The 25,708-nt window shown below is 43.4% G+C and overlaps 1 protein-coding gene across 3 annotated transcripts in view; it reads right to left on the bottom strand.

Moving 5' to 3' along the window:
• Positions 1-23,708, bottom strand: part of AGL (amylo-alpha-1, 6-glucosidase, 4-alpha-glucanotransferase) — a 44,122-nt gene extending 20,414 nt beyond the window's left edge. The window contains exons 1-14 of one of the 3 annotated variants that reach the window (XM_033151592.1): positions 23,525-23,708; positions 22,857-23,006; positions 18,465-18,675; positions 15,146-15,312; positions 14,283-14,486; positions 11,215-11,396; positions 9,653-9,764; positions 8,109-8,229; positions 7,424-7,526; positions 7,212-7,309; positions 5,106-5,245; positions 3,813-4,000; positions 2,238-2,361; positions 133-296 (exon numbers count right to left, since the gene is read on the bottom strand). In XM_033151592.1, coding sequence (XP_033007483.1) covers positions 133-296; positions 2,238-2,361; positions 3,813-4,000; positions 5,106-5,245; positions 7,212-7,309; positions 7,424-7,526; positions 8,109-8,229; positions 9,653-9,764; positions 11,215-11,396; positions 14,283-14,486; positions 15,146-15,312; positions 18,465-18,675; positions 22,857-22,938 — 1,896 coding nt within the window. In that variant the 5' untranslated portion in view covers positions 22,939-23,006; positions 23,525-23,708. Of the gene's footprint in view, positions 1-132; positions 297-1,721; positions 1,846-2,237; positions 2,362-3,812; positions 4,001-5,105; positions 5,246-7,211; positions 7,310-7,423; positions 7,527-8,108; positions 8,230-9,652; positions 9,765-11,214; positions 11,397-14,282; positions 14,487-15,145; positions 15,313-18,464; positions 18,676-22,856; positions 23,007-23,144; positions 23,164-23,524 lie in introns of those variants that run through there. The other 2 variants (XM_033151590.1, XM_033151591.1) reach the window with 2 other exon arrangements.
• Positions 23,709-25,708: the final 2,000 nt, after the last annotated feature.

Raw genomic sequence — 25,708 nt, 5'->3', positions numbered from 1 at the left:
ACACTTAAACCCCATAAACCTTAAAGTAGTATTAATTACCTCTCATGAATTAATAAAGTCATTTATAGTGTCTATAGAGCTTTAATAAACCGTTAAAACAGTACTTGAGCAATCAAGGCAGCTGTTTCTTACCTGAATTGGACATTCATTATCATGTGTTATGTCCATGAACAACGCATGTGCAATAGCAGGCATTAAGGGCCTCAGGCGTGGCTGAACGAAAGACCCAACTGGCTCTCCTCCAAAGCGATAAACTAACCTCCCCTCTTCATGACTGTTATAAGCACTCATTGCCTCTAGAGAACGAGAAAAACCCCTTACGTGAGCATCGATACGAAGAATCATCCATTGCACACCTGGTAAGACTGAGACTTTATAGAGAATGCTTTAATAATCACTCCAGCTACTTACAGCTAGGACGGTCAATATTCCAAAAACACTTTTAAGAGAAGCTAGATTCAATATGGTATGATGAGTGGGAGACAGCTGCCCTCCTTGTCCAATCTCTTTACGACATGTAGAACCCAACATTCAAGCCAGTTAATAGATGTATGCCTATTTAGTGACCCCACAATCCTATCCCTGGATTGGAAGGCAAAATGGGTTGTGCCAGGACAGGAAAATTCCACATATGAACAGTCTGGGCATTTCTCTCTTTCTTGCATGGAATGGATGGTGGAATTGGATGGGGTCTACATTAACCTAAGGCTTCCTTGTCCTTGTATCTGGATGAGAAAAGCACAATCTGAACGGGTCTAGAGTCTCACAGTGCGCTAAGAAGGAACAATTAAAAATAAAGTTTTATGCTGAACTCTAAAACATATACTGAACACAACGTAAGACAGTCCCTTAACCATGGTGATACACCACAGAATCACACGCTATCTTCTCACCATCTCCTGGTTCACCCACTCTTATATCTATATTCATTTTATTTCAGAAAACTGATATACCACTAGATTGTAAGAAAAACCTCAGATCTTTTAACGATGTGTTATGTAAACTTCGCCAGGCTTCTTCTTAACCAGGGCTTGCTGTTGTCAAGCCCTGGTTAGTAAGCCCTAGTTAAAAAGGAAAATGGTCAGCATTAGTTGTGATTAAGGTAAGTTGCATTGCAACCATAAACCATGGTTAGGGCTGGTAGGGAAAGGGCAGAGCACATTCATACTCCAGATAGGATAAAGTACATTAATAACAACAACAACAACAACAACAACAACAATTTATTTCTTCCCCAGCCACTCTGGGTGGCTTTCAATAAAAGACTAAAAACAGAATAAAACTTCAAACATTAAAAACTTCCCTAAACAGGGCTGCTTTCAGATGTCTTCTAAAAGTCAGATAGTTGTTTATTTCCTTGACATCTGATGGGAAGGCATTCCACATGACTCATCCCTGATCCCTTAACCATGGTTAAGAGACAAGCGATGTTATGTCTACACAGGCTGAAGATGAGAAATGGGTTCTCCAGGCAGCAGTTCATACGGAGATGTATGAAGAGGTGGCCATCACAGCTATTTCCATACACAAGATACCCTTTCCTAACAATCACAATGCTACAATTATCGTGCAAAGAAGCCATATCGCTGAATGCAATGTCATGTGTTTATAATAAACTGATGCAGAGTCAGTGTTTTGCACGTCCGCTTCCTTCACTCGCAGCGTATCATGCCTGAATTTCAGGGTTAAGAAAAAGGAAGAGCAATTCGAAGCAAGCCTACCTCTTATCAGAGAGCTAATGCCCAGCTTATTCACAAAGATATTGTCCAGCTCCTCGCTTCCCGTGAACAGTTCAGCCACTACATACAAGTTGGGCCGCAATTTTCTAGCCGTGTCCATCATGTACTGCGAAAAGCACAGCCAAGGAAGCGACAGACAGGGGGGAAAGGCAGAACAGGAGAAAAGAAAGGATGCAAGGCTAGGCATGGATTTGGGCAACAGGGAAAATGCCGCACAGCAAAGAGACAAAAACGAAAAGCCCAAGATTAAAGAAACAAAGACATTGAGTTATGAGAGATGCATGAAAAGTTTGCGCAAACCAAGGATTCGGGAAAGAGGGCAAAACCCACACGACAGGCGGCAAAGAAGAGGGAAAGGCATTGAATTGGCAAAAGGACACAAGAATAAATGCAAATAAGAACACAAAGTTAGTTCCACGTAAAGAGATTTTTGACTTTCATATATGTATACAAAACACAGCAATCCTGCAACAAACCTTTCAAGCATGGTTTTGGTACCTCTAATCAGACTGGTAATCCCAAGGCGGTTGACAAAGACATTGTCAATGACCTCACTTCCCGTGAAGAGTTCTGCTATCACGTAAAGATTAGGTCTGACTGACCTGGCTGCTGCCAGCATCTCCTACAGATCATATAATACATTTATTTATATATTAAAAAATCAGCTTCCTTACAACATGTGCTTTCCAATAGCATATGGCACAAATGCTACCCAATTACAGCACAGTTCTTAAAACCAGCTGAAGAGATGAGAATGTGGGGGGGGGGGAGTGCAAGGAATGGGCATGATTCTGCCAATTTTTAACTCTTCAACTGAAATAGTTTTGTGACTTTAAGATGTCCTCCGGCTTGGCTGGATCCGTTCCATAATAACTGTGCAGAAATGCAGCTGTGGATCCCGTAACAGGATAAACTTTTGCAAAGATTATAAAAAAAATTATCACTCTTGACTTTTTTTGGGGGGGGGGAGGGGGAATTTATTCATTCCTAGAAGGAAGAATAAAGCTCAAATACGTCAAATTAAAAACTTAAATATGCGCTCAGCCTACATATTGAAAATTTGTGTCTCTCTAATTTATCTCACATGTTTCTGCCTTTTCTTTGTGATAGGCCCATTTTCTTTGTGAGTAGGTCCATTTTTGGCAATAGACAAATTAATCACAACAGACATCAAGTCTAACTGCTTTCAGCGGCACTTACAAGGCTAGCTTTGTAACTGGACCTCAAAAAGTTGTATATAAATTCTGAGCAATGTTTTCATCTTAACCAGTGAATAGAAAATGAAACAGCACATGGATGAGAAAAACCTACAACATATATTGCAACATGGTGTAGATAAGCAGTCCCTATTCTCACTCCTATTTTTCTGTGTTTTCCAAGTTGATTTATTGAAGAACTCATTGGTTTACAAAGTTAACTACTTCCAACCTTCAGAGTCCTGTCCCTTATCTATCATCTATCTATCAATCTATCAATCTATCTATCTATCTATCTGTGTGTGTAGTTATTCAAGTTAAGTCACCTCACAGAAATCCTGGGAAATAGCTCCATCCTTCCAATGTGACCTAACTGAAAATCATCCAGCAAGCTTCACAGCTGAGCAGGGATTTCAGCTGAGCAGGTTGTTCCTGCACAAGTCTGACACTCCCAACTGCTGCACCACAAAACCCACAACTCTGGCTGCAGTCCTACAGACCCAGGAGTATGGCCCACTGAACACAACTGGACTTCACTTCCGAGCAGACATGCACAGGGTTGCACTGTTAGGCTGCTATCTTTTGCACTCTTGCTCAGTTGCAAGCCTCACTGAGCACGTTGGGGGTTTACATCTGAGAAAGATGCTCAGGACTGTGCTGGAAAAAAACAGCAGCTTGTCTGCTGCTAACCTGACCAGAAGAACCCAGGATCTAGAAAGCACATGCAGCCGAGGAGTCAGAAAAATGAAACAAGATGAAAAAATTGTGACGAGCATCAGCTGGAACAGACCTAAGTTTTAAAACGGTTCCAAAGTTTTTCTCTCTCTTGTGTGTTTGTGTACACATTTGCAATGGAGACGCTTAAATTTTCCTATACCTCAGCTACGTTGAGAGGCGTTGAGTGACAGTTGTCAAGCCGCACTCCGTGGAAATATTTGGCAGTCAACTCGGTGTATTTTTTCATGTGAGCCCAGAGATATGGGCAGTCTTCGGGTTTGTTCCCATAACGTAGCTTGACACTGTCACCCCAGCAAATGAGTTCTCTTCTCAAGTAAACATGGGAACCTGTAAAAAGGGGGCGAGATACTAATTTACGCCATGATGTTGTAGTTGTGGTTCTCACCATTCTTACCAGCGATAGAAACAAAGGCCATTTCAACTTACACCAAACTAGAAAAAACATGTGGAAGTGATCTGTGTAACATCAAAACTCAGAATGGAAAGTTTTATTTGTTTGTCTATTATTTCATTTATGAACCTCTTCCCATGAGGCACCCTGAAGCAATTTACAATAAACAAATTTACAACTGTTAAAATTGTTTTTATATATGCAATACATACACACATGGGCATAGCCAAGGAGGGGGGCAGGTCCTCCCCTAAATAAATACAAATCAATACAAATCTGAAGTTCTGCCCCCCCCCCGAAGCCTTCCATGCAGCAAAAATCCTGGCTACACCCATGCACATACAATCAGTTTTAGAACAACAACAGTACAAAAATAATATCAGTTCAAATCTAAGCCCTACTTTGCAACGACTCTAAGTGATCAGAAATTCCAAAGCTAACATGTGTTAGTTTATTTATTACAATTTAGGGGACTTACTTTTCCCTATGCACTTACTGACAAGATGATCTTAAAACATACTTGCACTGGTTCCCAATTGTGCTTCATCACCCCAAAGTCTCTGCAATGGCAGCCTCACCTACAGCTTGCAATGCTAGGGGGACAGGGGTGAATTGATCCTTGGGCAAAGAAATTCCCGAAATGCAGACAGTTCTTAGGAAGGCAATGTCTTATTGAAAGGCGTCTAGGAGACTACTCAAGGTACTGTAATAAGAAGTTGCAGTGTAACTGAGAAAGGGCACAACATCCCTGTTCACCTGCGCTAGCAAAAGGCATTAAAAAAAAAAGTTATACAGTGGTTCCTTGCAAGACGTTCCATGAGTGCTGTCGTATAGCAGAAATTTCGTCTTGTGAAGCACGGTTGGAGGAAGTGCGGTTTGTTGAATAAATAAATAAATAAATCGCAAAACGTTTTCGTTTTGTGAGTCATGGCCATAGGGAAATTTGTCTTGCGAGTCACCCTTTCGTTAACGAATGCCTTTCGTCTAGCGAGGCATTCGTCTTGTGAGGTACCACTGTATATAACTTTCAGAATCACCCACCTGGTTCAGCAAAATTTCTTAAAGGGTCATCTCCCATCACCCAACCGTTGTGGGCCATAAAATAACTTGCTTTGTCAGGTTGATGCAACATGCGTTCCTCTTCTTCCAGGGTTAGCTCTTTAAATGGGTATGTAAAGTAGCTGTAAAGTACAGAAAGTACTTTTTAGAGCCAGGGTAGTGAACCCATGGCCCTCCAGATGTTTGAGGGCTACATCATCCCTGCCTACTGCCTATGCTGGCTAGGCCTGATGGAAGCTGCAGCCCTACCACATCTAGAGAGCCACAGGTTCCCCATCCGTTTTAGAGTATCAGATTGTATATATGGTAATGACAACTGAAATGTGTCGTACCAGAAAGAAAGAAAAAAAGTATTTTTAATAATGGACGTCCCTACAATATTGTAAACCGTTTGCGCCACAACCAGATTAATACTGGGCACTTTTGTCTGGAGTTGAGCTTTTTGTCTCTTCTAGCAAACTGTTATCCCGTGAGGCCCAAATCCCACACATAGTAATCCACTACTTAATGAATATCAGCAATCTCACTGAAGATTATATTACACCTACAATTTCACATATATCAAGCAAGCAGATGGTTGAATCCTAGCTTTCAAAACTTGTAAACACTCTTTTAAAAACAAATCTTTCCAAACAGTGAAACACAAGTTTTTAATTCAGTCTCTTGACATATTTTAAGTTGAACTGTTTGCGTGTTTAAATTTCTAACCGCACCTCCAAAGGCCTTCGAGCCTTTAATACGTTTAAGAGGCTTTGGGTCAAATGATTGCCGATTGCCCCCCAAATGTGACATCCATCAACCCCTGAAAAAAGACCGAAATCTCACTGCTCTAATTGATGAATACTGTGTGCAATGCATATTACAGTGGTACCTCGGGTTACAGACACTTCAGGTTACAGACTCCGCTCACCCGGAAGTAATACCTCGGGTTAAGAACTTTACCTCAGGATGAGAACAGAAATTGTGTGGCGGCGGTATGGCGGCAGCGGGAGGCCCCATTAGCTAAAATGGTACCTCAGGTTAAGAACAGTTTCAGGTTAAGAATGGACCTCTGGAATAAATTAAGTTCTTAACCAGAGGTACCACTGTATATCCACACACATGAACGCTCACCATTTCAGTGAAACTTCATGAACATCCAAAAACAGATGCACAAGTGAAGTCACGCAATCAAATTTAGCATATCTTAGATGTCCCCAGAATTTGACTGAAATTTTCAGTATACCTAGGTGAATGAAATTTTCAGAATACAGTGGTACCTCAGGTTAAGAAATTCGTTCTGGAGGTCCGTTCTTAACCTGAAACAGTTCTTAACCTGAAGCACCACTTTAGCTAATGGGACCTCCACTGCCGCTGCACCGCCAGAGCACAATTTCTGTTCTTATGCTGAAGCAAAGTTCTTAAGCTGAAGCATTATTTCTGGGTTAGCGGAGTATGTAACCTGAAGCGTATGTAACCTGAGGTACCACTGTACCTAGGTGAGTCCTTTCTTTCCTCCGTTTGTCACATGCTGCATTTCAACCAGGAAATCTCCAATGAAGCATAATTCCCCCTCTTACCTAAACCAAGAAACAGCGGCCATCATGTTCAGAACGAGCCAGGATTTTAAACCGACTTCAAAAGCTGTGTCTTATGATCCTACTTTGTTTTTAACCTGCCTACCAGAGTTGGATGCAACAGGAAGCTATGTTTACAACATAGGTACGGGATCAGACCAAAGGCTCTTCTAGTCCAGCATTCTATCTTCATGATGGCTAGCAAGATACCTACAGGAAGCCTGCAAGGACATGAGCACGTTGGTACTCTCCCATTCACATTCCCCAGCAGCTGGTATTCAGAGACTTACTGATTAATTGGAGACATCCAGGTTTAACACATGAATGCTGCAAAAGGAGGAGAGAAGGGGCTGTGCACATGTTTGAGTGAGGGTGTGTGCGTATCTTGGCTTATTAAACAAAAATACACATGCCACGCACTCAAAGTCAAGAGTCTTGTTCTACAATCTATGCTTTCTGACATATTACCAAACACCAACCATTTTTATCTATCACCAAATACATTTTCTTTTGAGTGTAGAAGATATAATACCTGGTAACTAAAGGAAACTTTCGGGTTACCGGACCTAACTTAGGACCATTCCCAGCCAGTCGTTCATAGTTCACGGTCGCCACAATGCAATTGGCCGCCTGGAAGCCAGTAAAAGCAGTCATTTCAGCACAGCTTTAACAGTTCAGTGGATGCTACAAATAATGAACAAATGAATGCAAGCATGGACTTCGAAGATGTCTTATTGTTACAACCTGCTCTTGATGGTAGTTTGTCTGCCTGTACATTTCACCGTTTAGTTCTTCAACTCTCTTGCGGAACCAGTTACAGCATTCCTCTATTGCAGCAGGCCCATTGCTGAAAACAACAATGCATGAAAACATTGAAATGCCACTCAAATAAACGTGTTGTGAGTTTTGAGTTTAATTCATGCACAGCCACGAGGAAGTTGATGTCTCCTTGCACTCCAATGTCAACACCGAGTCAATGCAAAATGAATCATCTGTGGCTAAGGCAGTCAAGGCCTACTTGTAAGCTTTCCTCATTCAAGCTACCTTCGATATCAAACATTCACCTTTGGTGAATCTGGAATAGTTTGTTCCATACACCTTTTGCACTCAAATTTGCATTAAATGTATGTATGGGAACAGCACTCTATGAGAACCATACAACTTGGGAAATACCAGCCACTGAGCCTTCCAAGTAAGAACTGAAAATTCAGGTGCTAAGCAACACCGAAGACCGTTTCATACCAAATTCAGTGGGTGTGTTTTATGCAAATGCTACAGCCATTTGGAATGAATGAGATGCTCCTTCGTCTGTGAACGGAGCAGACCCAATTTTCTGACCCTTGAATGACAGGTCTGACTCTCCCCTATTGGAAAAGCATGTGCCACCACGACGTTTCAGTGTTTAAAAATACTTTGAGCAAGGACATACCTATGCGGTATGAAGGTGTTCAATGCAATGTTCATATCTACGGTACAGCCGAGTCTCTTGAATTCAGGATCCTGAACAATTGCAAGATGTTGATTGGGGTCAGTTTTAACTTTAGAACCACCTGTTGTAGATTTAAGAAACAGAGTATTTTTTAATGAGTTCAGTAAAAGCATTTATTTCCTACATGACTGGGCAGTTCTTTATTATTCTGAAAGCCAAGGAACTCACGGATCCAAATGCTACCCAGCAGTCTAACTTGTTGCACGGTGGACAGACTCCTTCCATTCTAAAATAATCAAAATTCCCACACACAAAAAAAATCGCTTTCAGTGCTCCTAAAGCACAATAATATTATAATAATTTATTATTATTTATACCCCGCCCATCTGGCTGGGTTTCCCCAGCCACTCTGGGTGGCTCCCAACAGAATATAAAAAACATGACAAAAGATCAAACATTAAAAACTTCCCTAAATAGGGCTGCTTTCAGATGTCTTCTAAAAGTCAGACAGTTGTTTATTTCCTTATCATATGATGGGAGGGCGTTCCACAGGGCAGGCACCACTACCGAGACAGCCCTCTGCCTGGTTCCTTGTAACCTCACTTCTCGCAGTGAGGGAACCGCCAGAAGGCCCTCAGAGCTGGACCTCAGTGTCTGGGCTGAACAGTGGCGGTGGAGACGCTCCTTCAGATATACTGGGCCAAGGCCGTTTAGGGCTTTAAAGGTCTGCACCAACACTTTGAACTGTGCTCGGAAACATCCTGGGAGCCAATGCAGGTCTTTCAGGACCAGTATTATATGGTCTCAGTGGCCACTCCCAGTCATGCAGTCTAGCTGCTGCATTCTGGATTAATTGTAGTTTCCGGGTCACCTTCAAAGGTAGCCCCACGTAGAGCGCATTGCAGTAGTCCAAGTGGGAGATAACCAGAGCATGCACCACTCTGGCGAGACAGTCCGCAGGCAGGTAGGGTTTCAGCTGGTGAACCAGATGGAGCTGGTAGACAGCTGCCCTGGACACAGAACTGACCTGTGCCTCCATGGACAGCTGAGAGTCCAAAATGACTCCCAGGTTGCACACCTGGTCCTTCAGGGGCACAGTTACCCCATTCAGGACCAGGGAGTCCACCATACCTGCCCGCCCCCTGTCTCCCATGTAGCTTATGGTCATTTCTCAGCACACATAACCATATGTACACAGACACATCTCATTTAGCTTAAGCTACTTTCTACACTTGAACACTGGCCACACTGCAAAAGAAGAACAGGTAATCAGATACCAGGGCACAGATCCTCTCAAAGTGGCCTGCCAGGGATAGGAAAGCTCCGAATCTGCGCCACTAGCTGAATCCTGTTCCCCAAGCTGCCCTATTGCCCCGTGACAAGCTACTTTTGGGAACGGAAGGGGAATTTTGAAGGTAGCTTTATTTGCAACATGCTACAAGAAATGTAGTCAAAAGTTCCACTGGCCTAGCATAAGCCACCCGCAGCTACCTGGATCCCAGGTAGCGTTTCTTCGTGCTGAAGAGTAGTAAAGTTTTTTTTACCTTGAGTCAACAGAGTTTTAAATTGCTGGACTGCTTTGTTAACATCTACTTGGAAAAATTCCCATAATCTTAGCTTCGGGTAAATATCCTCCCAAATGATTTTACGGACATTCTACAAAAATAAAAGCAACACATCAGGCAGGTGAACAAAATTCAGTGCCATATACAAAAATTCATTATAAATGCTCCTGTGCCAAAACTATTCTGAGCCATCATTCCTTTATCATTCCTCACAACACCCTGTGAGGCATTTATACGGTTTCACAGGAAAGAAAGCACAGAATTAAGCAGCAAATACTTTATTTATTTAGAAAAACAAACAAACAAACAAACAAACAGGGAATGTTTTGAGCTGAACCCTAATACATATATAACTTACTTTTATATGAACTTTTGAGTCACTATTCTACAAAATATTCATGGCAAGACCACTTGCAATACAGAGCCAGAAAGAAAACATTTTTTAAAAAAACAAACAAAAACAAACCCCATATATCCTGGAAATACAATGTGCAAAGCCTGTCCTGTTGTATGACAACACCTCTCTTCCTTGTGCAACAAGACATCTCTTGAGGAGGCAAGAACGGGAAGAGAGGAAGGGAAAGTCCTGATGTACAAACAGGAGTCTAATTTAAGGTTCCCAGATGTCCCTGTTCCCTGGGGACAGTCCCCGGATTTACAAATCAGTCCCCATACAAAATCCATTGAAGTTGAAAAGTGTCCCCGGATTCATTGAAAAAAATCTGGTAACCTTAATTGCCACACATTTATTTCAGATTTCACCAGCCCCTTATCTGGCGGAAATCCACTACGTGGAGTACCGTAGGCTTTTCACAGCTGCCAGGTTAAATGTGCTGGAATCAGCGGTTTTGTTGGGAAGGTACAGGGGAGTCCCATATGCCCAGAGATTTTGTCCCTGTGCCTTGGGAGTGGTTGAGTCAACTAAACATATTCTTCTGATCTGCCCATTTTATGTAGACCTTAGACAAAAAATTATAGCTCTACTGCTACCCCAACCTAGTTCTGTAGACAGAGAAAAACAGGTTTTGTTTTTGCTGAATAGCTTTACTGGACCAACAGCATCCTTGGTGGCCAAATTCCTTTTTTTTTTTTTTGCCCTTAAGCGCTGTAAGGTTAAAATTGACAGCATTGACATGGGTCTAAATGTATAATCTACTTTTATTGCTGGCTTAAGTGTCATGTTCCTTTAGATGCTTAGTCGTTTTAATTTTTGTATGGATACAACCTTGTTTTCTGACTGATGGTCGAATAAAATTTTGATGATGATGAATTGCCACACATTGGACTTAACCCAATATAACTGTACTTAAGACAAACATTACGAAGTACAATAGAAAGGCTTAGCATACAGATGCTGTATTTTTTATTATATAGAAAGTCTACTGCCACACTGAAGGAAATGGAGTTTTAATCCTCCCACAGAAAGGCAAGCTGAAAAGTGAAACGGTTAGAAGTTCCACAGATGATAAATTAGACTTCCCTTTCATTCAGTGACAGCACGTGTTAACAAGCTATATATACATTATGTGTTTATTTCTTACATTCAAGTGGTGCTCGTTCTCAAGCAGCGGAGGAACTCCTTTATCACTGCATTTCCCACCAGCCACTTTACAGGTTAAATGCCACAGGGCTCGGTCCAAAAGCCAGGCTGGTTTCAAGTGAGGAGAATTAACAAGATTGTATGCACATTCTGGATGCTGAGTTATCCATTCGCTATTTGAAGCTAGGGAAAACGAAGAGGTACACAATGAGCAAGGGGGGGAAAATTAACTACCAAGCACATAGCACCTCAGGATGGCACTTCCATTATCCTGCCAATTACCTCTATGGAGGGTATGTATGAAAGTTAAGATTCTGAATGGGGAGGAAACTAGGAAGTCTTACATTGGATATGTCATATTTAGTATTTTTTAAAGGTGCTTCTTAATTTCTTAATGCAGAAAACGATAATGTACAGAATCCCAAGGCATTTCTCATATTTGTTTACTGCTTACTGTCTACAGCAGGCTTCCTCAAACTAGGCCCTCCAGGTGTTTTTTGGCCTACAACTCCCATGATCCCTAGCTAGCAGGACCAGTGGTCAGGGATGATGGGAATTGTAGTCTCAAAACATCTGCAGGGCCAAGTTGGAGGAAGAAGTCTAGGAATACTGCTGAAAGTAAAAAACTCAGAAGAAGCTGAGCACATATCACTACTGGGATATTATAAATCTTTTCGTTCCACAGCGGTGAGATTTGTTGCTCATTCTTTTCTATATGAATCAGCAACCAAGTGCTAAAGCAATAAAGCCTTGCCAAGTTTCAAAGTCCATATCTGTAGCTTGGCCTTTTGCCGGATGCAGTTGGCAAGAGAGTATTTCAGTGATGGCAATCAGTCAAAGTTAACTGATCAGGTGTTTTCCCAATAACGTGTTATTTTACTAATCAGCCTGATGCAAACACTCACAGGTATTGGGTAGGCTTCAACGTAGTGCTAAGGAGATTGTTCTTTTGGGCAAGCAGAAATGCTTGTGCTCACAGAACTATCTATCTTTCCCTCCCATCATGGGGTGATCTGGGGTTTTTCCTGACCCTCCAGAGCAGAACTGGGGGAGATGCAGAGTTACAGATGGGGATAACCATTGCACAAGTGGCAGTCCTTGCACTGGCTTCCACTAATGGAACCTTATAGCTGAATCCAGCCCTAGATCTTTAGAAGTTTAAATGTTGTCCTTCATATATACTTTGCAATGTCAAGGAAGGCATCAACACTAATTTTTAGTCAATCCATAAAATCATTTCCCAAAATTCTGAAGAGCACACATGAAGTTACGTTCCTTTTTGGGGAGAACTTTGCCAACTGCTGAAATTGCACTACATGCATTGCTTATTAAATTTTGTAATCAAAGGAGACAGCGTTGAAGGACCCACACCTAGGAACTAAGGAACTCTGCAAGTTCTCAAAAAATGGTTATTCCACTGAGTGAGACTTGTGCTGATACAGTTCTCTGCGGATAACTGCGAGCTCAAATATGCATATTCATCACTTGATAGCCTCAATATATCCAGTGATGATGTTCCACATCTCAAACCATCATCCAGACCCAAAGCTTCTTCCGATGCAAGCAGTTCAAGGTTCACCAGCCCATCATTGAGGTACATGTGTGTCTCAATCTGCCTCCTGGAGCGGGGCATTCAATACATGCGCTCTCTCTCTCTCTCTGTCACATAGGAGTGACAGAAAATAAAGCCTGGCCATTGCATGGGTATCAAGGAAACAGAGAAAACTGTTTAGGGAAGAACAGGCACCTCTGTTGTGGTGCAAGTTGTTCTTCCTTAACCTAAAACTGTCCTCCGACATTGAAACTCAAGATGCTTTAGAACCTGGCATTCTAAAAGCCACGAAGATCTTACTTTTCACTGAAGGTTTGACCTTTATAAACAGGGAGCTCTGCCATCAGCAGTAAAAGCAGCCAGCCAAATGGACACTTTCGTCAGTCTCTACTTAGCTGCACAAATGCTTCTATTTTTGCAATACTTTTGCCCAGTATTTTTGCAATACTTTTGCCCAGTTCTGAAAATTAGTATACAAACAGCAGCACAGAAACGGCGCACACAAATCTACTAAACCATTCCACGTATAGAATTCTATATTGGTATTCCAATCAACAAGAAAGCAATGCAAAAAGTCAAACAAAGAAGCCACAAACAGAAAACTCTTTCAAGTTGGTACAACAGGACAATTTCAGTCTTTAAATGTCTTTAGCCAGGCTCCTGTAGATATTGACGAAAATAGATCCAGTCAGATGATATGTACAGATGTTAATAGATGAAAGTAAGTCCAATCAGACGGAATATTGACGATATGACGCACAATATTGGACTTACTTTCATCTATTAACATCTGTACATATCATCTGACTGGATCTATTGTCCTGTTGTACCAACTTGAATGAGTTTTCTGTTTGTGGCTTCTTTGTTTGACTTTTTGCATTGCTTTCTTGTTGATTGGAATACCAATATAGAATTCTATACGTGGAATGGTTTAGTAGATTTGTGTGCGCCGTTTCTGTGCTGCTGTTTGTATACTGATTTACCAGGAGTATTGGCAGCATAGGCTTATTTTTTCAGTTCTGAAAATTGGCATGGAAATGTCTTCCACCCTCCACCCTCCTTTTTAAGAGAAGAAACCGAAAAAAGGAAGGACTTTCTTCTTTTGGGTAATGGAGACACATCGTTTTGTGCTCGCAGGAGCTGTTACCCTCAAAGCATTTTGAAAACAAGTCAATTAAAAATGTCTGAATAGTTACAAATCTTAAGATCACCACCAAATGACATCCCCTATTTTTCCCCCCTGGGTTATTTAAGTAAAATACAGTTTTAAACAACACACAGAGCCTAGAGGGAAATTTACTGCCTAGCTCAAACTAATTCTTAAAAATATATTTATTAAAATTCTCTTTTTATACTCCTGGAAACGATTGCTCTTTGTGAAGTTTGCACATGCATGCAAAAGTTGCTGGATACTAATGTGTGCATTTGTTAAGTGCAGTGGATAAGACAGAGAAACTATTACACTATGCATTTTCACCCTTGAGGTTAAATTCAAATGACAGCAAAAATGAACATACCAGTGTGATTGTAGACTACATCGGTAATACAAAGCATATTCCATTCATTTTTCATTTTTTCCACTAGTTTCCCAAGCTCACTCCAAGAACACTTTTTGTTAGGGGTTGAAAAATCAGGATTTATTTCCAGCTGATCAGCTAATGAATAACATGATCTTGATAAACCGAGTTTCTGGACTGGTGTCAAGTGAACCATGTTGTAACCTACAAAGCAATAATGAAATGTATTAACATGACACTTATAGTAGACTGGGCAGTCTTAAGTATTGAAGGTAAAGGTAAACGACACCTGGATGTTTAAGTCCAGTCAAAAGTGACTATGGGGTGTGGCGTTCATCTCGCTTTCAGGCTGAGGGAGCTGGCATTCGTCCACAGACAGTTTTCTGGGTCATGTGGCCAGCATGACTAAACCGCTTCTGGCGCAACGGGACACTGTGACGGAAGCCAGAGTGCACAGAAACGCTGTTTACCTTCCTGCTGCAGTGATACCTGTTTATCTACTTGCACTGGCGTGCTTTCGAACTGCTAGGTTGGCAGGAGCTGGGACAGAGCAACGGGAGCTCACCCCATTGCGGGGATTCGAACCACCGACCTTCTGATCGGCAAGCCCAAGAGGCTGAGTGGTTTAGACCACAGCACCACCCGCTCCTTGCTGAGTACCGAAATCACCCCTTCACAAAGCATGCAGCAAGCTTGGTGAAGCCAAGCAGGTCTGGGTCTGGTTAGCATCCAAATGGGAGATTTGCCTGGGAACGATGTGTGTATTGTTTTGAGCTCCCCGGAAGAAATAGGATATTTAAATACAGTCAGTCAATCAGTGCTATGTACCAGAGATTTGATTCGGGAGTCAATGTGTTTATTACCAGATTCTTTTGCGACTCTAAGGCGATCTTCCCATCCATCAAATGGTCCCAGACACTTAGCCAGGAATGTCTGGAGTGTAACACAATCCAAGGGCAATTCATGATTGTCAGCACCAACACGCAAAATAGGATCCACAACTATGTAACCTCCACCGCTTTTCTTATCTCTGCAACAACAACAGCAACACACATATCTTTTATTAATACAAAAGCAAATAAAGACCTAACAAGATATTTTTCGCTTGCTATTCTAAAATCATGTTAATGTCTTTAAGGGAATCAGAAAGCATTTACAATACTTTGAAGCTCAGAAGATGCTGCTTTTTAAAAACCCTTTGAGCCTGCAAGTCTATACTCACTAACTCGGAAGAGTACGGTAAACCCTACTGTACTTAATGGATGTTACTCCTATGTAGATATACATAGAATTGTTTTTAAGAGAAGCCAATCACAGAATAAAAACTGTTGAATGGCTGAATTAGGAATGCTAGGAAAGTCGAATGCATTTAACCTATGTTTTATAAAGAATCAAGGAATTTTCCCCAGGAACCATCTCAAATTCACCTGTGACCTACCTGACATTATGAGACTGTTTCCCTGCTGCTACTGCTATTATAATTATAAAGCAATTTATAGTGTTCAAAGAGCTTCACGTGCCCTGTATGCCTCTGGATCCCTCTCTAGTTGTGTTCAAGGGGGCCTTAAAGATTTTACTATTCCAAGTTGTTTTTAATTGAATAGGATGGCTGCCCACAATTTTAACTGTTACTGCTTTTATCTGTGGATGGACAATTTAATTGTTTTACATTATAAATTATGATTTTTTAATGATTTTTAACTGTGAATATCCTTGAGTGGCCCCTTGGCCCTGAAAAGCAATGATTAAAACACAGGGACCCAGGTGGCGCCGTGGGTTAGACCACAGAGTCTAGGGCTTGGCGATCAGAAGGTTAGCGGTTCGAATCCCTGCGACGGGGTGAGCTCCCGTTCCTCGGTCCCAGCTCCTGCCCACCTAGCAGTTCAAAAGCACATCAAAGTGCAAGTAGATAAATAGGGGACTGCTCCGGCGGGAAGGTAAACGCCGTTTCCGTGCGCTGCTCTGGTTCGCCAGAAGCGGCTTTGTCATGCTGGCCACATGACCTGGAAGCTGTCTGCGGACAAACGCTGGCTCCCTTGGCCTATAGAGCGAGATGAGCGCCGCAACCCCAGAGTCGGACACGACTGGACCTAATGGTCAGGGGCACACACCCAAATAAATCAAATATTGGGAATCGTAAGCCACTATTACGGCTTTGTTGCAGATTCAAGGCTGGGACATGAGAGCTTGCCCAAAGCAGATGACTTTCCAGCCCACACACAGCCATTCTGCCACAAGAGATGTAAAAGGTCTTGGTTTTTTGTTTTGTAAATTATTGAGATACAGAGTCTCTCCTTAAAAAAACAACCAACAGTAACATGGCTACTCTTTTAAGTATCTCTCCGTCTGAAGATTTATGAAAGTGGCTTGTAATCTGCACAGATGTTTCCAGGATCTTCCTGCAGAGAGAACTGCATGTATTCTGGGTCTCCTATTACATTTTCCCATACTGTATCGTCATAGCTGTCTGACTTGCAGGAGCACTTCCCTGCCTTTAGAGTAACCTGAGTAGAGTAGCCCAGAAAACGGGGCAAGGTCAATGAGCTTGTCTGGAACCTACTCCCTGCACCCAAAAGGCAACATACCTCGGGAGTATTGGTCCGCTTGGCTGGCAGAGCCACATCGATGATATGCAGGTTTTAAAAACTCATTGTGGCGTTTCAAAAAGGAAAGCACATATAACGATGACATGCACAACTGCTGACCTCTTAAGTCGCTGAACTGATCTTTTTTCTGGCATTTGGAGATCAGCACTAACACCCAACATTTACTGAAAACAAACCTAAAGGTTGTAAATACCACAGGCTGCCTCCTAATATGAGAAATCTAGCAAACAATATCTGAGAATTTAACTTGAAAAACAGTACTGGGATCTTCTTATAAATGACTTATAAACAGATGTGGTTTTACATTTCCTCTTTGACATTCACACGCAATAAGAATATGCCACCAATTTTATTTCAAGACCAAGGACTGCATTTTCAATAAACCAGAGTTCCTCGTCTTCCTTTATTAGCAACTTCTCTTAATTTACATGTCAGCATTGCACACCTGAGGCTTTTGTGCCTCTCCTCACCTCAGAAAGAGGTAGAGGACAAAATAGCAAATTTAGTCTCTACGTATATAGTCCTGTTATGTGGAGTGCCTTTGTCAAACGTTATCTTAGGCCAAACTACATGTTACCTTCCTCGACTGGTTAGCAGTCATGTCTCCTTCTCTCTCCCCCCTCCCAAATTAAGTACCAGGCAAGGGGTGGGAGAAGGATTCTCATTAGGACTGCAGCACATTGAGAGGGGAGGTTTAACTCTTTCCTCCCAGCTGTGCTCTCAACAACAACAAAAAACACCCCGTGTTGCAGTTGGCACAGGGAGGAAAAAAGGCCCATTTGTGCCAATATGAACTCCCTTCTCCCACAGTGCTAACTGCAGCACAAGGGCACATTTTCAGAGAGATCACAACTAGGGAGGAAAACCTCCTGCTTTCACATGCTGCGGTCCAATGAGAACCAGCCCCCACTGTGCCTAGTGTGTGTGTGTGTGTGTGTGTGTGTATATATATATATATATATATATATACACATACACATACACACACACACACACACATATATATATATATATATATATATATATATATATATATATATATAAAATGACCAACATATATTGTTGCTTGCTAACTGCACAAGAAAAGTACCATCTAGCGTTGCCTAACTCAATTTCCAAGGGAGGCACTCAACACAGTAAGTCAATACACATATAGACCCAACTGCTTGACTGTTCCCCATCTCTTTTTGAGGTGGGGGGGGACACACACAGACCTCTGCATGGAGAACCAGCCTCCTGGGCTATCTTAAGGTTTGCGGCCTACTCCTCTGTCACACAAAAAGGACTGCCAGCAGGGTTAAGATGTGAACCACTCCCAATACAGTCGTACCTTGGTTCTCAAACAGAATGCATTCTGGGAGTCCGTTCAAGTCTCGGAACCGTTCGAAAACGAAGACGCGGCTTCCGATTGGCTGCAGGAACATCCTGCAGCCAATCGGAATCCGCAGAAGCCGCGCCAGATGTTCAGCTTCCAAAAATTGTTCAAAACCTGGAACGCTCAGTTCCAGGTTTCGATCGTTTGGGAGCCGATTTGTTCGGGAGCCAAGCCGTTGTTCCGGATCCAACCATTACTTACTCATGACTAAAATAATACTGGTACGACCCAGAGATCTGGAGATCTAGTTTGCAGTATTTGTCAGAATCGTCTTCTTTCCCAGTTGGGTTGTGCCACGACAGGCACCTGAACTTGTGGCGGCTGAACCCTTCTCCAGAAGCTGGGTAGTTGGTATGCACCGTAACGTGTTTGCCTTGCAAGGTAGGCCCCAGTCGGAACTGAAGTTCAAAACCTGAATAGAGCAAGACAGGCAACTGTTAAGAGTGCAAACACCCATATCTTAAAACGTATCAACATGGAACGACGCCTCAACGAGCCAACTGCCAGAAAGGACTGTTGAGGAAATGGCTGGTTTGTTTGCCATGAATTCCGTGGGTTCTGTTTATGGCACGAAGGGAAAGGAATGGCTGCACAGGTTGAAAGACCCCAATGTGGTTATATGCATTAACTCTCAGGCCACTTTATGCCCAGTTATGTCTCATTAAGCTCTTGAAGCACTTCTATGCCTATAACGCTGGCTAACAGTGAATGCTGGAAATTGAATATTTAGACATCAACCAGCTCAGTCGATTGAGCTACAGATACGAACAGAATGGTATAGCTGTTCACTCATTAAGAGCCACTAATGGCCAAAGCCTAGATCTTGCAAACCGTATGCAAGAGGGAGCCATGAACAACAATGAACAAAGCACTCACACAAAGATTATTTTCTTTAAAAATCCAACACCATACAAAGTATCTGTTCATCCAAAACAAAACAGCCTTGGCTACTGTGACCTCCAAAGCTTATAAAGTACTACACGCAATTTATGAAATTATATGAGAGAACGACATTTTGTAACTGTTTCAAAGAAGATATGGAATGGAGCCAGCTCAAAAGCAATGCAGAATGAAGTTGTATGAATATATATATATATATATAGTCCACGATTATTTCATCTGCATCTGTTATCTTCATTTACTGACACAGAAATGAATTGGTAAGCAGCGTGAAGTTCTCTGGGAAAGGCCTTCTCTGCAGTGGCTCCCTGTCTCTAGAATGTTCTCCCCAGGGAGATTTGGCTGGCGCCTTCATTTTACACCTTTAGGCACCAGGCAAAAACATTCCTCTTCAAACAGGCCTTTGGCTGATTACATCCAATACCATCTTAAATGTGTTGTGGGGTTAGTGGTTTATTTTTGCTCTTGTTTTCATCATGCATTTTGCGTTTTTTTTAATCTTGTGTTTTTGTGTTGTGAACCGCCCTGAGATTTGTGGATGGAGTATAGTATACCAATTTAATAAATACTGTAATAATGATAATTTGTTAAGCCTAAGGTTCTTTGCCTTCATAACAATGTCTATAAAAATAAATCTAAGATCAGGTCATTTGTGCTTTTGCTGCAGGCTTGACAAGTTTGTTTATAGTTTGCTAAACATAGATCGGACTGCAGAGATGTTTGCTACTGATATCTTATTCCCTAAAACCCATGTAGACTAAAAATGCATTGCTCATATTAGTTACACCGTCTATCTGTTAGTTCTTTCTGCTATGTGGAAGTGCATGGCTTTGCTATTTTACAAGTATTCCCAAATCGGTTTTTTTCTATGTTGCAGAGCAGAAATACAGATAAGAACTAGCTACATTTTCCTTCACTGTCATAGTGCATTGTCCTTGAGGTGCTCCCCTAACCATTTTCCAAATTATAAAATCAAATCACCCGAGCAAATTCCTAGTTTTAGAGGAGCAAAATTTGTTAAACACAGTTGAATTATTTTTTGGTTCCGGCTAGTTGTTGAGATTACATTACTATTTGAGTCATTTTAACTGCTTTTGTTTATTGCTTTTGTTTTATGTATATATATGGGGAACAACTTTTGAGACTCATCATTTATAAATGAGAAGTGGAATTTAAGAGAATAAAAAGTCAAAAAGCAACACATTTTGAGGCTTCAAAAGTTCTTTGGAATTCAGCAATTAAAATTCTTACAGCCTGAACCTAACCATGCTTTAAGTTTACTTCTTTTCTGCCTGATTCCTAGATTGTTTACTTGAGATTCCATGCTTTACAAGTAACATGGGCGCAAATCTCATTAACCTCAATGGAGCTTCCTTCTGAGCAACAAATTGCTCTGCCAATGTACAAACGAGCACCTAAGATGTTACAGATGAAGCAGGAAGCACAAAGGCTTCAAACTACATACCGGTATTTCCAAGCCTACACAGTCAATGAAGTACAGTACCATTTTAGCACGTTCCCTGTCCAAGACTGCAGAAACACCTCCTGCGTAGAGGAGGTGTGATTTTTAAATTCTGGATATGACTGCTACTTCTGAGTAGGTATGGTTGGGACTGCACTGTAAGTTCTATTGAAATGAACAAGGCTCACTCCCAGGTAACTGGGGCATTCGTCTGCAGCCCTAAACATTACTGTAGCTGCATGGTAAACAATTTCCCGCAAGTGGGTGCTTAGCACTTGGGATAACATTTAATCAAGCCAACTCCGTGGACTTGGCTGCCAATTCTGCAGTCAGAACCCATGCATCAGCCTCTATCAACAGTGGCTCCAGTATGGCTATGATAACATTTAATGCCCCGTCTCTTGTGGGGAAATGAAAATGCATTCCATTTTCCCCCCTAGTCTGTCATCCACCACCACATCCAAAACTGCCCTTCCTTACATTCCAAACTTTCAATAGAATCTACTTCAAAGTTACAACAGCTTAAACTGTCATTGTACTTCCTCTTACAGCAGATGGGCCCGACTGAGGTCAGTTCCTGTGTGTACCCCTCCGAGGACTGCAATCCTAACATCTCTCAAACAGAGCTTACTTTCAGGGTCAGAACGTTCTTCCCATTTTAGAAGATGGCACATCCATCTTAAGAAAAATTAGCTGGAAGCCAATCCCACTCATTGCTTAGAATTACATCAGAAGCATTGGTAATAGATGTGCTTGATGACAACACTGGTAGATTTATTTATCAATGAAGGAAAAAAAGCCACTCGCCAAAAGGAAAAGTACAGTAACAGGGAGCTTTAAAGAGCAGAGTTTTGGTTTCATTGAACTTAAGTTGCAATCCTATGTCCAGGGCCGTCTTGCCCATAGGTGCTAGGGGTGCAGGGCACCCAGGCGGTGGGATTCCTGGGGCGCCAGGCCGAGAGTCCGGAGCCCGAGAGTTGAGTCCGGGGAAGAGTTGAGTCCGGGCTCTTCTGCTGCACCTTGAGTTCAGGGGCGACCGAACCAGTGTGACGCTGAGGTGGCTGGCCTGCTCCGCCCTCCAGCGCGCCTGGGACTTGGCAACTGGGGGGCAGTGGCGTCGGGCGGATCTTTGCACCCCAGTGCCGCATATGCTTAAGACAGCCCTGCCACTGATTCCTGCAAGACACAACTAATTGCAGGACTTTAGCCATGTTTAGACACAGCTGCAAAAGTTTATTCAGAAGAGAGCTTTCAATGCGCTCACTGGGAATTATTTCTCAAGAGCGCATTGATGCCATACGTGCAATGCTAAGGGTTCAGTGGCAAACACGTGTCTACTAACCCTGTTCCTATTACACAAAACAAAAAATGAACTGGCAGGTGCTGAGCACAATTTGTATGGCAGAAGTGATAGAGGTAGTTAATTCTTTCCTACCTATGCTGCACTCCTGCCATTCCTGAGCCATTCTCTACCTACCCCTGTTTCATGCAGCAAACAGCAGAGTTTGTGAGCACCTCTGGTTAGACAAGAAATAGTGATCTGTTCTCTTTCACCTGTTTGCCGACACACACTTAGTTTAGCCCTTAAGCGTTGTTGTTTTTTTAAAAAAAGAACACTGCAAGCCTGGAGCCTAACATATAATTAGTCAAATTTATGACCACTCAGAGGAATGCCGTATTCATAAACCATTTGAAAAGCATGGAGCAGCTTCAGAAAAATTAATGGATCATATTGATTTCTTTATGCATTATGCATACTCCTCAGCCAACTAAACTCTCAGTTCCACCCATCTCTCCCATTGCCTCTTACGTCTGTTAAAGTACTGATTTATTTATTGAAGTTATTTATAATGTCAGTGTTCACAGTCCCAGCTAGATGATGCACCTAATTTGTTTCTTCCAAAGCCTTCCTCAAAACCCAACTCCCCCCCCCCCCAAGACCCATTTCTTAACTCCTGGCAGCCATATGTGATCCATTTACCCAGAAGTAAGCTCCTCTGTGGCTACAGTCTGCATGCTGACTGTGTGTAAGCTGCTTGGGGCAGAGGCCTCTCCATTAAAAAAAAATCTGGTTTTTCCCCCTCTGTAAAGCATACATCAATCTCCGTGCACAGGAAAACAGGACGAGATGGAAGAGTTAACAACTGTTTGAGCTTCCTCTTGCACAAGGATCCAACGCAACTTGTTAAACAAAAAAACCGAACACACAAGCAGCCGTCTGGGACACTGACCTTGCTCCAGCCGGAAGAGGGTCTTGTCCAGCTTTTCCATGTCGTTGAGAAGAAGCACTCTTGTCTGCTTACCGTGGGGCATCTTGGCTGCCTGGCTTTCTCCGCCCTTGCAGGCCACAGAGATTAGCTTCGGAAAGACAGGGGTGGCTCCTAGGCAAGCAAAAGACACACACACACACAATACATAAAAGAGCAGCGTTTTGCAGAAGGCAAGGGAGGAGATGGGCGCATGCAGGGGTCACCTTGGAAGTCCTCCTGAAAAAGCCACCCAGACACTGGGACACTTACATTTTTCACCCACCCCCTTTGCAATAAAACGACTCGGAACGGAATCAGAGGGCCGGGCGGGAGGGAGGTGGGGGGCCGGTGGGTGGGCAGGTTGCCAAGGGCGCGCAAAAAAAACCCCCTTCTCTCCCAGCCAAATTTGGCGAGGCTGCAAAGCACCCGAGGACCTCCGTGCGGGTCTGCAGGAGGGCGCTGTTCCTCTGGGGCCTGAGGGGCTGGCGCCTGTCACTCTTTCTCTCTTCCACCCCCCCCCCCAACCACCTGCCCCACATATCACAATGCGACCTGCCCCGGCGGCGCCACTGAAGAGCCAGTCCCCCCATCCCGTATTATCCCCGCCTGCGATTGTCTATAAATACGGCGCGCGGCCTCTCGCCACTCACCCGGAGACGCGGCTCCTGCGCGCAAAGAAGGAGGCGGGAGTCGAAAGAGAGAGACGGACCGGAGAGAGGGAAGGGAGGAAGGAAAGGAAGAGTGAGGGATGCAGCCCTAAACGGGAGGAGGCTCGGCCTCTGCAAGGCAGCCAATAGCCCCGCCTGCCTGAAGAGTTTCCAGGAAGGAGGAGGCTGCTGCGCTCAACCCCGTGCAGGGAGACTTGGCTCTAGCGGCGGCGCAGGCTTGCTCGGCCTCGCCTTTCGCATGCCCCCCTCTCCCCACGCCCAGCGAGAGCTGCTCTAGCAGCAAAGGAAAGGAAGGAGGAGGAGGAGGAGGAGGAGGGGAAAAGGGAGAAGAGGAACTGCGAAGCCGAAGGAAGTCGCCGCAGAGGCCGTTGCAAAATGCGCCCAACCAAGGCTTTCCTTGGGCGCTTGCAAAACAGGCTCTCTTTATTTCCGCGGCTGCCGGCTCTGAGCGCCGGTTTCCTTCAGCCCCAGGCGGCGTGATCATTGGAAGCTGCCCAGAGTGGCTGCCAGATGGGCGAGCTGCAAGTAATAAAGTGGTTGTTATTGTTATTATGGGGGGGGGGCACCAAACTGGGCCAGGTTCCAGGCCGGGGGCTGTGGGCCTCCAGCGGTTGCCGGACTACAGTTCTCCTCCTCCCGAGCCTTGGCCATGCTGGCGGGGGTTCATGGGAGTTGCAGTCCAACAATGTCCGGAGCTGCGCGCTGGCAATTTCCCCAGAGCGCCGCGGTGGATGGTATTGAGAATGCATGGCGGCCGGGGACTCTGATAAATGGCCAGAATGAGGAAGTGTGGCTCTTCGTGCTGTGCACCAAGTTGATATTTCGTGATTTCTCAACCACAGAGGTGGGGAAGGTGGTGGGAAGCGGGAGCGAACACACGCACCCTGGCTCAGTGTTGCCAGTTTCCTTTTCAGGTTTTTTTTCTGGTGGTTTCCAGACACGCATGGAATATTTTACCTTTTCACGGGAACTGGATAATAAGTGCCTCTGAGCACGTGCGGAAGTTTCTTTTTAAATAAGTGCACAGGGCTGGCCCAAAGTCATTTTTGCAGAAAATAGCACCCATACATAGTCAAGATTCATAGTACCAGAGGTGAGCAAAGTTATTTCGGCACCGGAGGCATAAAATCTCAAGCATTTCTCCCCCAGAGCAGGGACCCCGCCAGTAATAAATAACAAATAACAGCAGTCTGTCTAATGGTAACCATATGATGTTTCTAAGGATGTGTAGTATGCTTTCTCAGAAGATCGGTATATCTTTGTAGGTGCCCTCTGCAGCAACATTTTCTTGCAGACCCTGCTTGTTTTTTTTAAATTATTTGCTCAAAAACACCCATTTACTACTATTCATAAAATAATATCAAAACGGTTTACAACAATTATGCATAAAACCATAAAATAAAAATTGCACATTTTAAAATCTGGAATCTGAGTGCTGATGCTCTCAGATGCTCAGTAGAATCTGTATCCACCACCCATGTGCCAGTTCATGACGGGGCTTCCAGATTTCACGGTCCTGTCCCCGTTACCATTTGCCGATCACCGTGGGACTCTCTTGGGTTTGGATTTGGGATGGGTTTTGGGAAGACGCATTAATTTGTTTTACGTCTGTAGATCAGTGCAAGCTGACCAACGGACAGTCTTTGCAGTAAGGCTCTATTCCAATCGACCAGTAGATTCTTCTCTGCTGCGGCCTTCATCTGCCTTCACAGCTGTTGTAACATACCATTTGTTATCTTCCACCTGTTTTGCCTTTGAGGACTTCTTGAATCATTCTTTGTCTAGCTCCTCCCCTTTGACCTTACCGCCTTGGGTGACCCTGCTGGGACTATGAGACTCCTGACGGCTTCGCTCACAAGGGTCATAGGAACATGCAAGCCCACTCACCACGGCAAGGTGACGATCTAGCGACAACAGCAATAACAGTCTACTGTCAATGACAGTCTGTTATCAAATCCTGAATTCCAACTGGGCAGGGCTGGATTCAACTAAACCAGCATGCTAGCAGAAGCCAGTGCAAGTACAATATGGATTCCCCCCTCTTCCTCCCCATGTGCAAATCTGCTCTGGAGGGGATAACCCCCTAGAACAGTAGAAGGAGAGGGGATAGTTCTGTCCGGCAAGAAGAAATGTTTTCAGCGATGGAATAATCATCACAGTGTGACC

The sequence above is a fragment of the Lacerta agilis genome, chromosome 6 (genome assembly GCF_009819535.1).
Source record: "Lacerta agilis isolate rLacAgi1 chromosome 6, rLacAgi1.pri, whole genome shotgun sequence".
Lineage (NCBI taxonomy): Eukaryota > Metazoa > Chordata > Lepidosauria > Squamata > Lacertidae > Lacerta > Lacerta agilis.
The sequence above is the reverse complement of the archived record's forward strand: the minus strand, read 5'-3'. Positions and strand labels throughout refer to the sequence as shown.